Source organism: Rhincodon typus, chromosome 40 (genome assembly GCF_021869965.1).
Source record: "Rhincodon typus isolate 14 chromosome 40, sRhiTyp1.1, whole genome shotgun sequence".
NCBI lineage: Eukaryota > Metazoa > Chordata > Chondrichthyes > Orectolobiformes > Rhincodontidae > Rhincodon > Rhincodon typus.
The window spans coordinates 14,635,747-14,652,231 of record NC_063371.1 but is presented as its reverse complement, the minus strand read 5'-3'; the positions used below and the strand labels follow the sequence as shown (position 1 = coordinate 14,652,231).

General features: G+C 45.8%; 1 protein-coding gene across 2 annotated transcripts in view; it reads left to right on the top strand.

Annotated features, from left to right (window-relative positions):
• The window catches only part of LOC109932872 (docking protein 2-like), a 43,560-nt gene that overhangs the window by 12,308 nt on the left and 14,767 nt on the right, over positions 1–16,485 (top strand). Inside the window, exons 2-3 of one of the 2 annotated variants that reach the window (XM_048618774.1) lie at positions 990–1,289; positions 4,207–4,324. In XM_048618774.1, coding sequence (XP_048474731.1) covers positions 990–1,289; positions 4,207–4,324 — 418 coding nt within the window. The remainder of the gene's footprint in view (positions 1–989; positions 1,290–4,206; positions 4,325–16,485) is intronic. The other variant, XM_048618775.1, reaches the window with a different exon arrangement.

The following is a 16,485-nucleotide window of genomic DNA, read 5'->3' as shown; positions in this document are numbered from 1 at the left end:
ACACAGCAGGCCAGGCAGCATCAGAGGAGCAGGAAAGCTGACATTTCAGTCTGGACCCTTTCTGAAGAAGGCTCCTCTGATGCTGCCTGGCCTGCTGTGTTCCTCCAGCTCCACACCTTGTTATGAAAGGTCACTTGACCTTCGGCTGCTATCTTTGCAGCAGCATGTGGTTCACTTTAAAAAGCCATAGTTAATTGGGGACCGCTTTGCAGAACACCTACGCTCGGGTCGCACTAAACAACTGCACCTTCCAGTCGCAAACCATTTCAACTCCTCCTCCTATTCCTCAGATGACATGTCCATCCTGGGCCTCCTGCAGTGCCACAATGATGCTACCTGAAGGTTGCAGGAACAGCAACTCATATTCCGCTTGGGAACCCTGCAGCCCAATGGTATCAATGTGGACTTCACAAGCTTCAAAATCTCCCCTCCCCCTACCGCATCCCAAAACCAGCCCAGCTCGTCCCTGCCTCCCTAACCTGTTCTTCCTCCCACCTATCCCCTCCTCCCACCTCAAGCTGCACCCCCATCTCCTACCTACTAACCTCATCCCGCCCCCTTGACCTGTCCGTCCTCCCTGGACTGACCTATCTCCTCCCTACCTCCCCACCTACACTCACCTTTACTGGCTCCATCCCCGCCTCTTTGACCTGTCTGTCTCCTCTCCACCTATCTTCTCCTCTATCCATCTTCTATCCGCCTCCCCCTCTCTCCCTATTTATTTCAAAACCCCCTTCCCCTCCCCCACTTCTGAAGAAGGGTCGAGGCCCGAAACGTCAGCCTTCCTGCTCCTCTGATGCTGCTTGGCCTGCTGTGTTCATCCAGCTCTACACCTTGTTATCTCGTTAATTCTAAAGTGTCCACATTGAACAAAGTCTGTCTCTTCATAGTTAGGAATATGGCACGTCCTTACTGGGCATGCCAAGAAATTTAATGATTTTAGCAAATTAGCTTGGTGTAAATGAAAATGTCTCTCTCTTCCTTGGCAGAAATGGAAAAAGGTTTGGGTTTTGCTGTTTGGCGAGAGCACATGCTCTGTCGCCCGCCTGGAATATTACGAGTTCAAGGAGGCCATGAGCATGACAGAACGGCAAGGAACTAGGAAAACGGAGAGCAAAAAGATCATAAAGCTCAGCGACTGCATTCGCATTGTCGAGGCCCCGAATGAGAGCTGCCCAAGTGATTGCCGGTCGTTTCATTTGGAAACAATTGACAAACTGTTCATCTTTGCTGTCGAGTCGTCAGAATTTGAGGACTGGAGCCAGAGGCTGTGTGAAATGGCTTTTCCAGTAAGATCCTCAGACCTACAAAGTTTGAAAAAGAAGTGTTTGTGATTTCACTTAGCTGCAGCTAATCTGGGTTCTGCAGCTTGGTTTTGATGTTTTACTGCTATCCCATCCCTTTAAAGCAAAACCAGATAATTGAAGATAACAAGATGTATAGCTCTGGTCAAAGAGGCGGGGGTGGAGCCAGTAAAGGTGAGTGTAGGTGGGGAGTTACGGAGGGGATAGGTCAGTCCAGGGAGGACGGACAGGTCAAAGGAGTGAGATGAGGTTAGTAGGTAGGAGATGGGGGTGGGGCATGACTTGGGAGGAGGGGATAGGTGGGAGGAAGAACAGGTTAGGGAGGCAGGGACGAGCTGGGCTGGTTTTGGGATGCGGTAGGGGGAGGGGAGATTTTGAAGCTTGTGAAGTCCACATTGATACCATTGGGCTTCAGGGTTTCCAAGCAAAATATGAGGTACTGTTCCTGCAACCTTCGGGTTGTCTCCTCTCCACCTATCTTCTCCTTTATGCAAGTTCTATCCGCCTCCCCCTCTCTCTATTTATTTCAGAACCCCCGTTCCCTCCCCCATTTCTGAAGAACGGTCTAGGCCCAAAACGTCAGCTTTCCTGCTTCTCTGATGCTGCTTGGCCTGCTGTGTGCATCCAGCTTTACACCTTGTTATCTCAGATTCTCCAGCATCTGTAGTTCCTACTATCACCAGATAATTGAAGGTGACTGTAAACTGAAGTGGTCATTCCGAGAGCAATTGTAACATCTTAAAAATTGCACATTACAGTTCAGTGACTTGCACTCTAACTATTTATTACATTAAGAGCACAGTGGTGAATATGCACCACTTGGAAGGTGCCAGAACACAAGGGCACCTTGGGACATTTGAGTATGGCAGAGGTTCCATGTAATTGAAGTCATTATTAATGGAATTATTGGATGGATTTTTATTTGTTTTCCATTCAAGTGAGGATATAATATGGTGTGGGCCAAGGATATCTCTGGTAGAATAGGGACATTCTGGCACAACGGGAGTGTCCCTATCTCTGAGCGAGGATGCCTGAGTTCTCATTGCTCCAGCAGGTTTGTCATAACAGATCTGAACAGGTTGATGAGAAGATATCTCTCAGTGGCAGAATCACCCCGAGCGTCTGATTGGAACAAACAGCATAGCTGCTTCCTGACACTACACTCATTGCTAGCCTGCCCAACGCCATTCTGCAACATGCTAAAACTTTCAAGCTAAATTGGGGTCAGGTTAAAACAGTTTCCACACGTGCTAAATTGGGCTCTGGAACCTGACAGCAGTGAACTGTCAACTGTAAACTGAGTCTGCCCCATCAAGTGTTTGCTCTGAAAGCTGTCTCTTTTTAACTGCCAACTGCTGCTCTTCCAAGTTAAAGTTGATTTCTGCTTCACACCTCAACTCATTCATATTCTGCATTCAACACACGACACATTGCAAATGCCACATGCCTTTGTATGCAAAAACCTTTGGCTGGCCTTGTTTACTTTCCCAAAACCTCAGCCTGCAATATTGCAGTCAGCTATGAGAGGAAAGAGTCTATCCCTCACAAACTTGCCAATTCTCATTCTGCAAAACACTGCAGTCAGTTCAACCATACCTCTCCATCTCCAAAGACACACCTCAATAGTCTGCCATGTTTATTGGTCAGTGATGGAGGTTTTATCAAGCATCCTTAGAGTGAGAGGCAGAGAGGTTTAGAGACGGAATTCCTGAGTTTGGCATCCAGGCAGCTGCAGGCATTGACACCATAGTGTAGCGATGAAAACTGGGGTATGCACCAGAGGCCAAAATTGGAGACTGCAGAGATCTGCAAGGGTTATAGGGCTAAAGGAGGTCTTAGAGATAGGGACGGGTAAGGGCTTTAGAAACACGGAGAATATTCAAGTTGAGGTCATCTTGCTTGGTGGATTCTGTCATAGGAGGCAGTCAGCAGCACAATGATCTGACAATATTCTGTTTCTGCCACCTTTCAGTGAAAAATGTAAATAATATGACTCTTTCTAGGTAGGAATACTGCAGCATTTGAAATTCTTCTCCGAAGTCTGTCTTTCTGATGTACCCCAGGCTTCTGTCGAATTTTCCACTGTTGAGTCTGTGGCTGAAAGATAACCAATTCTGCTGTAGATTCAGTAAATGTGTGAACTTTGAGAGTAACAAGAGGAAGACTCTGACAAGGTGTCAGAAAAATGCAAACTTTTTGCACATACTCTTGCAAAAGATATGCAAACATAGTTCATGGAAGTTTGCATGGAGAATTTGCCTGTGACATGTTAATGTCAAACCTCAATATGTCACACCTTATTGAAGCAACTGTTTATATAATAAAAAAAATCAAAGAAAGCCAGTAATTTCAGGTCACCATTTTGACCTGGTGCTCAAAATGGACATACAGGTACAGTTGCCTTCTGACCTCAGCTCTTCACAAGCTTATCATGATCTAGTTATGCTGATTTTGATCACATTTGAACTGTGAACATGTGTCAGGACAAGCCAGCAGCAGCTCTGAGTCACAACTCCTGGTTAGCAATGTCATGAGATGTTAGGGAATCATACCTACAAACAGCACATGGCTTGGATTCAAACTGAAAAGAGCAATTTCGTCACATGGAAACAGGAAAAGAATCAAGTCAAGTTATAAAGCAGTTAGATCAGGCTGTTGTAGTCAGGCTGGCATGCCTTTTGAGCAATGGTTTCCAGACTTTGTCAACTCAGCAGTTTACTGCACAGAAGGGACCTGTTGTCCTACACCAGTGAAACAACAGAGAAGAGGCTGAAAGAGGCAGAGAGCCAGACTAATGGGGAACAGACTGGAACAGAACAGAAAGCTACACAGTGAAGGGGAAAGACATGATTCAGTGCTTTTCTCAGTGCAAGTGTTTCACCAATGTTCATTCTTTACCCAGATGAATTGGAGTGACTGGCCAACACTGAACAAAAATGATGGGAAGCAGGCCTCAAAGAAGGGGAAAAGCAATCTGATGACAATGGAGGAGAACACACTGTATGGCACTCGAGCAGCAGGTAAGGACCACAATGCAGCCATCAGACTGGAAAGAAGCCTGGTCCTTTGTGAGAACACTGTTGGGAAAGGCTGAGAGTGGGATTTCAGCCCCTCAATGGGAGGAGCGACCCTGTAGACACATAGAAAGTAGGAGCAAGGTACGCCATTCAACCCTTCGAGTTTTCTCCTCTGTTCACTATGATCCTGGGTGATCACCTAACTCAATAACCTGTTCCTGCTTTTCACTCATATCCTTGGATTCTTTTAGCTCCAAATGCTACATCCAACTCCTTCTGGAAATCATACATGTTTTGGCCTTAACTGCTTTCTGTGGTGATGAATTACACCCTCACCAATCTCTGGGTGAAGAAATTTCTCCTCATCTCAGTACTAAAAGGTTTATCCTGTCTCCTGAGACTGTGGCCCCGGGTTCCGGATCCCAGTCAGAGGGAACATCTTTCCTGCATCTATCCTGTTTAGTCCGGTCAGAGTTTTGTAGGTTTCTGTAAGATCCCCCCCGTCATTCTTATCAACTCCAGCGAATATAATCCTTACCAATTCAACTGCTCCTCATATGTCAGTCCTGCCATCCCAGGAATCTGTCTGATAAAACTTCACTGCAGTCCCTCATTAGTCAGATTGACCTGCCTCAGGTAAGGAGACCAAAATGCACACAATATTCAGGTGTAGTCTCACCAAGGCTCTCACTGTTAATGCCATTTGTCTTCTTTACCATCTGCTGCACCTGCGTCTTACCTCCAGTGACTGGTGTACAAGAACACCATGTCTCATTGCACATTCCCTTCTCTCATTGATAACCACCCTCTAGCAATGCCTGGCCTTAGCAGGAGCTAGTGCTGGGACTGTCTTTATGTCAGCAGGAGAGGAGAAGGACAGCAGCGGAGTCATTAGACCTCTCTGAGAAGGAGTGGGGAAGAGGTCAGGCAGCTTTAGAACAAGCTGTCCAACATAAAATGGAAATGAGTGAGAATTCCTTCTCTCACAGGGTCTTTAGTCTTTGGAATTCTCCAGCCCAAAGCGCAGTTGAGGCTGTGTCATTGAATCATTGAATATACTCAAGGCTGAGATGGAGAGGTATTCGATGGGCAAGGGAGCCATGGGTTATGGGTGGGAGGTGGGGAACCTGACAGGCAAGCAGAATTGACAGCCTTATTGAGTAGTGGAGTACATTCAATGGGCTGAATGTCCTCCTCCTGCTCCTGTTTCATATGTTCAAATGGGACCAGAGCTTACATCAATGGGAAGGGCACAACCTGAAAATGGGGCAGGAGCTGAGAACCTTAAAGGAAATGGAGGCAGCAAAAATTAATAGTTGAGTAATACAGGAAGCAAAACAACGTTTTTCTTTGTAGAAAGTCTTGGTGTTGGCTGTCATGGATTGATTGATTTTTTTTATTGGTTTGTGGTGAATCTTTGCATAGAACCACAACAAGGAGAGGAGCGACAGCTTCTAAATGTCAGGATATTATGTTCAAATGAGAGCCAGGCTATCCTTGGGGGATGTCAGCAAACTCAAGGGTAGTATCCCTGTGAAATTCTCTCCTTTCACAAAGCTATTGGTGAGAACAGAATCAAATGATTCCAGGCTCAGACACATGCATTTTAACGAGGTAAGGGAATTAAGCGTTGTAGTTCCAAGCTAGGTAAATGAATTTAAGGCACAGATCTACAGTGAACGTGCCCTTTTTCAGTCTCTATCTTTCGTTCCCTCATTCTGTCACCAAGATATGAAATGAAGATTAATAGTTTCTTTCTCCTACTGTGAGCAATTTGACCTCAGTTTGGCCAAAAGCAGGAACATTTGCATTTGTTTTCTCTCTCTGTGGGAGAGACAGAATAATGAATTATGGTATGAGTTGTAGTCAGCAAGTAGAATTCTCACCTCAAAATCTGAATGCCATGGGACTCAAGCTGTCTTTTGGAGGGTGAGGCAACTAATCCAGTCTGGCTTTCTCATTAAAGAGAAAGGGTATTGTACTCTGGGAGGTGTCATCTTTTGGATAAGAGGTTTGTCACCATCTCAGGTGGAAAGATCCTAAGAGCACAAATGAAAGATGAATGGTGGGAGCTCGTCTGGCCAACGTCATTCCTTAACTGACTGGAGCAAATGAGCAGGATCATTATCCCAGTGCTGTTTGGGCAAGCTGGCTGTGTGCACATTGGTTGCACTGTCTCTGACTTTGCAACAGTGGCAACATTTCAAAAGTACAACATTGGCTGGAAAGAAAGTCGTGATGTCCTGAGGTGGTGAATTGTTATAGAAAAGTGTACCTTTCAAGTTGTTCTTTTTTTGAATCCACTTTCTACACAGTGGTTTCTTGAAGTGGTAGTGAAAAAGATGCTCCCATGAAGGTCATGTGGCTGTGTCACTGGCCCCAAGATTTTAGTGAGTTAACAGAGGAACTGACTCATTGTGGCGTGGAAACTGTTTGTCACCACACACTCTGCAATAGAAAAGCAAAGTGCTGGAGCCGTTCTTAAATGCTGCTGGAACACAGATCAGTTTAACTGAATCAGAGGAAGTTATAGCACACAACAAGACCATGCAACCTGTTGAGCTGTTATCAGCTTTCTGCAAAGGCATTTTGGCTCATTGCACTTCACCACCTTACCAGTGCCTTGTAAATTGTTCCTTCAGCACTTACCAAGTTCCCTTGTGAAATTTGCTGACTGAACCTGTCTCAACTGAAGTTTTGTGATTAAAAACAACCTCCGCTCATGACAGCAGAATGACAAACCTGGCGCTCTGATAGTCACGGTCTTTCACCCAGTTGAACTCTGTCATTGTAGCCATGGCGAAGAGCTCATTCTTTATTGATCAGCCTCCAGAAATGATTGATGTTGTGCATCAGAATTGTAAGCATTGTAACAAGGGGAGCTCTGCTCTGTGAAATCTTTTGTTGACCCCCTGAGTTGTATTCTCCCCTCAGACAACTGTGCAAGACACCTTACAGTGCACTGTCAATTTAACTCTGTGCACTATCGAGGGGGGTACGGTGTTGGGCTGTGTTGTACAAAAGCATTAAGGATGTTACCTGCTGGCTACAGAGCCAGTGAGAGACCTTCTCCTGCTATGATGTGGCACTCAGCCACCAAAGTGGCCATGGGAAGGTTTTCTCCAGGATCGACCGGAGCAGAATTCCGACTGGAGGGTCTGTGGAAACCTACCATCCATGCCTGGCTTTCGCCTATGTGTCACTGCAGACCTACAGCACTTGGCTTGACCACTGTGTCATGCGGCTGACAAAGGCACTCATCAGTTTTGAAGCTGGTACTTGGTGGAAGGCCCACGATGATGAGGGCCAAACGTCTCTTTCTATGGGAAAAGTGCGGAGTTGTGGGAATGTCATTGGTCTTGTTCACCACAGGCTGTGGGCCCACAAATTCAAATCCCACTCTTCCAGAAGGAAAAGCCAGTAAAACTGGCAAATGGCACACACTGGTCTGACCTGTATTGATAACTTCAAAATGGAGCTCCAGTGTGTTCATTTTCAGGTTTTATTGTCCCTCTGGGTTGGTTTCTGGAGGAATTTAAATTCCACTCATACCATGAATGCAATTCTCAGCAATTAAGAAAGACATTGAAATGGTCATTGATTGTCTTAAGAACCTATGTACTTCATCGAATCGAATCCCTACAGTGTGGAAACAGGCCCTTTGGCCCAACAAGTCCACACTGACCCATCCCTGAACACTACAGGCAATTTAGCATAGCCAATCCACCTAGCCTGCACATCTTTGGACTGTGGGAGGAAACCCACGTAGACACAGGGAGAATGTGCAAACTCCACACAGACAGTCACCCAAGGCTGGAATTGAACCCGGGTCCCTGGTGCTGTGAGGCAGCAGTGCTAACCACTGAGCCACCGTGCCACCCCATTGCAAGTTGTCATAAGCCCAGAGCACCACAGGCAGCTCTCCCATTACAGAGAGATGACTGGGGATAGTTTAACTGAGGGTCACCATAACCTTTGAGTTTGGGAAGGTAAGAGGTTTGTCATGACCTCCATCAGTTTGGGAATTGAACCTGCGCTGTGATGTTCCCAAGCATCGGAAACCAGCCATCCAGCCAACTGAGCTAATTGACCCCTGACTTCACTGATATCCTTTAAGGAAAGAAATGTGACATCCTGACCTGGTCTGGCCTATAGGTGACTCCAGGCCCACAGAAATGTGGTTGACTCTTTTACTAGCCTGTGAACGATCTGAACAAGCCACCCAGTTTGAGCGCAATTAAGGAGGCATAACAGATGATGGCCCTGCCAGTTATGCCTACGTCCCACAAAAGAATAAAGGGAAGGAATGACCCACTGACCGAGGATGGGTAATAAATCATGGTCTTGCTCGCAATGCCTCAGTCCCGAGTATGAATCGAACAACACGCGCTGTTGGCAGCCTTCCCTTCCTCTCATTCACAGAAAGCCAAAGACTGGAAGCAAAGCCCCAAGCTCAGATCACAAAGAACAACTGAAAGCCAAACACTTACTTAGGGGTGGTTCTCCTGACCTGCTGCTCCCACTTGGCATCTACAGCTACCCAAAAAAACAAGACATCATTTCACTCCAACTCGAGAGAGAGCATGTTCAGAGATGAATAGGAGAGAGAGAGAGATAGGAATCAGTTTTGTTCTCTGTCTGACAATTTCAACATCTCTTATGCTTTCCTCTGCAATTTTTCCAACACGGTAAGAATGACAGTGCTGAGTGATCGAGCAACAACGTGTGGGAAGTAAGAATCTTTCTCAGTGTGACTTACGGAAAACCTCCAGGGAACCGAGAATCAGACCCTGAGCTCTAAGTCACCATGCTGGCAGCTGAGGCTGCTTTTTGTGGCAATTGTTTGCCTCAGAATCAGTCAATTAATCTCAGCAAATCCTAAACTGCCGTCTCCTAACCTGTCCAAGTCCTCCTGCAGCCCATCTCCCAGTATGTTGTCATGGGATCTGTGAAAGGGTGCAATGTGTCTGGTGTTCAATATCTACTGACCAATATCCAGTGATGTGGGTGAACAGCGTGAAGGACATGAGTGAGGGGGGATGATCACTCAAGGGGGCAGGACTTGCCACCAGCTGTAGCGGTCCCCTGTTTAGCAGCTCTGCCTCCTCACTGTGCTGGCATGGGTGTGGCAAAGTGGCATGGTGCTGGTGGCAAGTGACTTGCTTAATCTCTGCCTACCCGGCCAGTTCCACAAAATGATGTGCTTTACCATTCTTCCTGCAAAGTCAATGGGTTGAATTTGTGCTCAACCTCTGGTGAAGAGGTTGGTGGTGACACATGCACAGCCCTGTCACCTCATTAGTGTTATAGACAGATTCTGGGAAACATAGAAAACAGGAGCAGGAGGAGGTCATTCAGTCCCTCGAGCCTGCTGCACCATTCATGATGATCACGGCTAATCATCCAATTCAACAACCTGTACCCATTCTCCCCCATATCCTTTGATCCCTTTAGCCCCTAGTGATAACTCCACTCCTTCATGAAGACACACAATGTTTGTCCTCAACCACTTTGTGATAGCAGTTTCCACTCTCTGGGTGAAGACATCTCAGTCCTAAGCAGTTTACCCCATATCCTTAGACTGTGATCCCTGGTTCTGGACTTCTTCAACACTGGGAACATCTTTCCTGCATCAAACCTGTCTCGTCCTGTTTGAATGTTACAGGTTTGTGTGAAATCCACCCTTCACTTGTCTGAATTGCAATGGATACACTCCTAACCGACTCAATCTCTCTTCAGGTATCAGTCCTGCCATACTCAGAATCAATCTGATAAACCCTCGCTGCACTCCCTCTGTAACAAGAATTTCTCCAAAAAGGAGACCAGAACTGCACACAATATTCCAAGCATGATATCATCAAGGTCCTGGATAATTGCAGCAAGACGTCCCTGCTCCTGAACTCAAATCCGCTCACTATGAAGACCAGGATAGCACTTAGCTTCTTGACTGCCTGCAGTACCTATAGTCACCTTCAGTGACTGGTGTACGAGGCCACTCAGGTCTCATTGCACATTTCTCGCTCTCAATTTTTCGCCATTCAGATAATAATCTGCCTTCCTTGTTTTTCTACCAAAATGAATAATTTGACATTTATCCACATTAAACTGCATCTGCCATCCATTTGCCCATGCACTCAGCCTGTCCAAATCACAGTGAAGCATCTGTGCGTCCTGCTCACAGCTCACCCTCCCACCCAGATTTGTGTCATTTGCAAATCCGGACATCTTACATTTCAGCCCCTCATCCAAATCATTAATATATATTGTGAATAGCTGGGGTCTGAGTACCGAGCCCTGCAGTACCTCACCAGTCACTGCCTGCCATCCAGAAAAACACACATTTTTTTCTACTTTGTTTCCTGTCTGTCAACCTGTTTTCTGTCCAGTTCAATATGCTCACTCTAGTCTCATTACTTTAATTTTACACATGAATGTCTTACTTAGGTCTTTGTCAAAAGCCTTCTAAAAGTGCAAATAAACTACATCCTCTGGCTCTCCCACAGCAACTCTACGAGTCATATCCTGAAAGAATTCCAGATTTGTTAATCATGATTTCTTTTGGTCTTTGTCATTTCCTATTCCTCTTTCTAAATTCTCTTGATTCTGCTTTCATGTGGCTTTCATTTGTCTTTCTTAATCTTTTTCTTACAAACCTATGTAAGATTTTGCAATCTATTTTTATGTTTCTTCCTAGTTTACGTTCACATTCTGTTCTCTCTTTATTTATGAGTTTCTTGATCCTCTTTTGCTGAATGATAAAATGTTCCTAGTCCTCAGCCTTACTACTTTTTATGCAACTTTATGAGCCTTCTCCATTGATTGAACACAATCTTGAACTCCATTTGTTTGTCACAGTTGACACACTTTTCCTGTTGAATTTTAGTGTGGAATTAAGTGTGACATTTTAAAAGTATACTTTATGAAATGTGACTGATGTATGCTTGAGCAGATGATGGAAGTACACAAGCAAATATACACAGACTGAATATCTTCTTCTGTGGGATAAGAACAGAAGTTGCTGGAAAAGTTCAGCAGGTCTGGCAGCATCTATGAAGAAAGAATCAGAGTTCTGAGGAAGGGTCACCGGACCCGAAACGTTAACTCTGATTTTTTCTTCACAGATGCTGCCAGGTCTGCTGAGCTTTTCCAGAACCTTCTGTTTTTGTTCCTGATTTACAGTACCTGCAGTCCTTTCAGTTTTTATCTTCTTCTGTGGCTTGGCCTCGTATATTGTTTCTCACGAACTATGTTGAGACATTGCATTGTGTTCAAGGAGCTATACAACTGAGATGTGTTGTTTAATCAGAGGACAGAATTTGGCCGCTTGAGGCTGTTTAACTCATATCCATTTACCTGCTTCAGCTACTGAATGAATCTTGCACCAAAACAGAAGTACAGGAAAATAGTTCCACATCTGTCAATTCAGCCATCAGAACAAGTGATCCAGTCGGAATAACTGAACTGGTAGCATTGGCTTGGGGTAGGGTGTAGGAGAAGGGAGCATCCATCAATAGGACAGCTTTTAACCATCACTTCAGTTAGGGTCAGGTTACACTCAATGTGGTGAAGCACTGACTCCATGATAGTGTTGGAGGAGTCTCTCCCTGCTCTAAATATACTGGACACAGGTCAATGAACATTTCTGGTTCCCAAGCCCTGATTCCCATCAGTCTCTGAGCACAACAAAAGGAAGCTGGCCCTCAACCTGTATTGGCCCACATGGCTCAGGCCTGACTGACTGTCTGTACACACTGCACTCACAGGATAGCAGGGCAGTTCTCTCAGATATCCTGGTCATACTAACCGTTAAACCAACATTGCAGAAATTATATGATCTGGTCACTGTCACACCGATGTTTGTGGGAGCTTGTTGTGAGCTGATTGGCTGCTTTTAGCACAGGAAGCTGACAGCCACAAAAGGACTAGACTTTAGGGGTAAAGAACCTGAAACTCATGCCTCAGCTCAATTCAAAACTTTAATTTTCCATCTGAGGAGAAGTGATTTGCAGGGTGACAGGGTGGTTAAGAAGGCCTTTAGCACACTTCCCCTCATTCTCAGACCTTTGAGAACAGGAGTTGGGATGTCATGTTGCGTTTGTACAGCAGAGAGTTCAGAAAAGATTTACTAGGATATTGCCGGGAAGGGAGGGTCTGAGCTGTGAAAATAGACTGAAAAGTCTGGGACTTTTCTCACTGGAGAATAGGAGGTAGAAGTTCATGAAATCATGAGGGGCATAAACAAGGTGGACGACAAATGTCTTTCCCCTAGGGTGAGGGGGTTCAAGACTTGGGGGCATAGTTTTAATGTGTGAGGAGAAAAGATTTAAAAAGGACATGAGGGGCAATTTATTTTACACAAATCATGGTTCAAGTATGGAATGAATTTCTGGAGGAAGTGGTGGATGGGTACGGTTAGAATGTTCAAAAGACATTTGGATAAGTACATGAATAGGGAAAGGTTTGGAGGGATATGACCAGAGGCAGGCAGGTGAGTCTAGTTTAGTTTGGGATTATGGTCGGCATGGACTGGTTGGGCCGAAGGGTCTGTTTCCGTGTTGCATGCCTCTGTGACTCCAGGTGAAGGGGACATTGGGCCAGGTGGAGGGACGGAGAATTTCAGGAGGGCTGTGAGGAATTTGGGCCAACAATGCCGGAATAAGTTGCAGTCAGTGTCAGAGACAAGTGAATTTGTGCAAAACTTTTGAGACACATATATACACGTCATGGAAAGGCTTTTGGTGAAGTGGCTTTCTTGGTTTCCTGCTTGGTGCCTCATTAACACGCTCAGGAGTTTCAAATCATGCAGGGCAGAGCCAGGATGCATATGAACCTTGGCTGACTGACCAATGTCAAAACTGACCACAAGTCAAAGGGGAAAATTCTGCACTTGCAATTAAGATTTATGCTCGGTGCAGCAGAACCAAAATTTTCCTTTCATAAATCAAGATACTTTTCTTCTGTATGTCTATCTGTAGCCTAGGGAAGAAGAAAGAGTGACAGGAACTTTGCAGTCAGTAAAAGGAAATTTGAGAAAATACCCACTGCTATCTGCACTTATTTTAATACCTTGTGATCAGCCAATGGCAGCCACAGATTTCCCGAGGAAGGGGTGGGAGAATTGTGAGTGACAGCTTCTGCAAAGCCAGTTGGCATTGAAATGTCTGCCATAGTTCACTGAAACTCATCATTCCTTCAGAGTCACAATGTTGAGGGTTCCAGGCATAGCTCATCTGAAACTTCAGGAATAGGAATGAGGGTCAGAGGGTCAGCACTGAGGGTGTGCCGCACAGAGGGTCAGCGCCGAGGGAGCGCCGCACTGTCGGAGGGTCAGCGCCGAGGGAGCGCCGCACTGTTGGAGGGTCACTGCTGAGGGAGTGCTACACAGTCAGTCTACCATTTGCAGGTGACATATTAAATTAACATTTTGTCTTCCCTTACATTGGAAGATAGACCAGCCCTTATTTTGAAGAGAAGCGGGGAAGCTTTCCTGGGTGTCCTGATAAATATTTACAGGCGATAGATGTAGCGATTGTAATGAGGTCAGGCAGGTGGGCCTCATAGAGTGTGTATTCCCTGATTGGGGCTGTTAACCTGGTCCAATCAGGGAGTCCTGGCTGACAGATAGAAACAGGAGGGTCAGGGGCTTCAAGCCAAGTTCAACGGGGAGGGCAGGAGGGCATGCCAGGAGCAGAAGCATCAACCTGGCAAGGCTACCAAACAGGACTACTTATGTGCCAAACGACATAAGTAGCAATTGATCAACAGGGGTAAGCGGTCCCACAACCAACAGATCAGATCTAAGCACTACAGTGCTGCCACATCCAGTCGTGAATAGTGGTAGACAGCTAAACAACTCATTGGAAAGGAGGCTCCACAAATACCCCATGCTCAATAATGAATGAGTCCAGCACATCCATGCAAAAGATAAGGCTGAAGGATTCACAGCAATCTTCAGCCAGAACTTCAGAGTGAACGATTCAGCTCGGCCTGATTTCGTGGTCTCCAGCATTACAGATTCAAGTCTTCAGCCAATTTGATTTACTTCATGTGATGTCAAGAAATGGTTTGAGGCATGGATACTGCAAAGCTTATTGACAACATTCCAGCAATATTACTGAAGGCTTATACTTCAGAACTTGCTGCTCCCCTAGCCAAACTTTTCCAGTACGTTAACAATACTGGTGTATACCTGCCAATGTGGAAAATTGTCCTGTACACAAAAAGCAGGACAGGTCCAATCCAGCCAGTCAGTAAGGTGATGGATGGTGTCATCAATAGTACTGTGCAGCAGCACCTGATCAGCAAAAACCTGTTCACTAATGCCCTGTTTGGGTTCTGCCAGGGCCACTATTTGTGACTTGTCAAATACTGAAGCAGTCCATGTTCAAATGCAACAGGATCTGGACAATATCCAGGCTTTGGATAGCAACTGGCGAGTAACGTTCATGTCACACAAATGCCAGGCTATGACCATTTCCAATCAAAGACAATCAAACCACTGTGCCTCACAATCAATGGTGTTACTATCCACTGAATCACTAACTCTCAACATCCTTGGGTTACCATTGACCAGAAACTCAAATGGACTAGGCACACAAATACAGCAGCTACAACAGCAGGTCAGAGGCAAGGGCAACATGGTAGCTCAATGGTTAGTGCCAGGGACCCAGGTTGGATTCCACCCTCAGGTGACTGTCTGTGTGGAGTTTGCACATTCTCCCCGTGTCTGTGTGAGTTTCCTCCGGGTGCTCCGGTTTCCTCCCACAGTCCAAAGATGTGTGAGTTAGGTAGATTGGCCATGCTAAATTGCCCATAGTGTTCAGGGATGTGCAGGTTAGGTGGGTTAGCCACAGGGTACAGGGATAGGTGGAGGGGGGAAGTCTGAATGGGTTGCTCTTTGGAGGGTTGGTGTGGACTCAATGGGCCGAACAGCATGCTTCCACATTGTAGGGATTCTATGAAACTGCAGTGAGTGACTCAGCTCCTACATCCCAAAGCCTGTCCATTGTATACAAGGCACAAGTGAGGAGTGTGATGGAATACTCTCCACTTACCTGGATGAGTGCAGCTCCAACAGCTTGACACTATCCAGGATAAAGCAGCCTACCTGATTGGTACCATATCCACAAGCATCCACTCCCTGATGCACTGCAGAAATTCACCAAAGATCCTTAGACAGCACCTTCCAAACCCACAACCACTTCCATCTGGAAGGACAAGGGCAGCAGATACATGGAAACACCACCCTCTGCAAGTTCCCCTCCCAGCCGCTCACCATCCTGATTTGGAAGTATATCGACATTCCTTCAGTGTTGCTTGGACACAATCTGGAAATTCCCTCCCTATGGGCATTGTGGGTTGATCTACGGCACGTGGACTGCAGCGGTTCAAGAAGGCAGCTCACCCCCACCTTCTCAAGGGGGCACCTAGGGATGGTCAGTGATGCCCATGTCCCTTGAGTGACTAAATAAATCAAAAATCACATGGGCATGTTACTTGGCCATTTTTTTCCAGTGGTGTTGTTGCGGATGCTTGCCGGACACAGCCTGGTTTCTGTGATTCTTAGGTTACAATGGAGCCAGTGCTTCAACAAACCCCGAGATGGTGAAAAAGATCTTTGAAGTCTGTGCGAGCACAGATGGGGCCTTAGGTTAACGTCCCATCTGAAGGATGGCATCACCAGCACCTCTTTAGAAAAAGTGGTGGGCATGCCAGCCTGGATTATGTTCTCATTTCTGCAGCATGAAACTTGGACAGACAGCTTCCTGACTCAAGCCTCAGAGGTATGTGGATGACCATCAGTTGACAAGGAGTAAAAATGAGTCAGTGGTATGTTGTGCAAGGCAGGTACTTCAGCTGTTTGCCATGAGGCACTGAAATATTGATGTAAACACAAACCTCACAAGGAAGTGCTCTTTCTACTTCTTTACATTTGATATGCCTGGCACTGAAAACACAGGAAGGACACTGCGTTTTTTTTTTCAAAAAAGGCAACACCTAAGATCTTATCAACAACATAATAAGGCACTGCGACGTCAGACAATGATAAGATCAGGCAGCTCGGAACATTGTGCCTTCTAAAAAGTGCAAATACAATTAGAAACAGAGACAACAAGGTGCAGGGCTGGATGAACACAGCAGGCCAAGCAGCATCATAGGAGCAG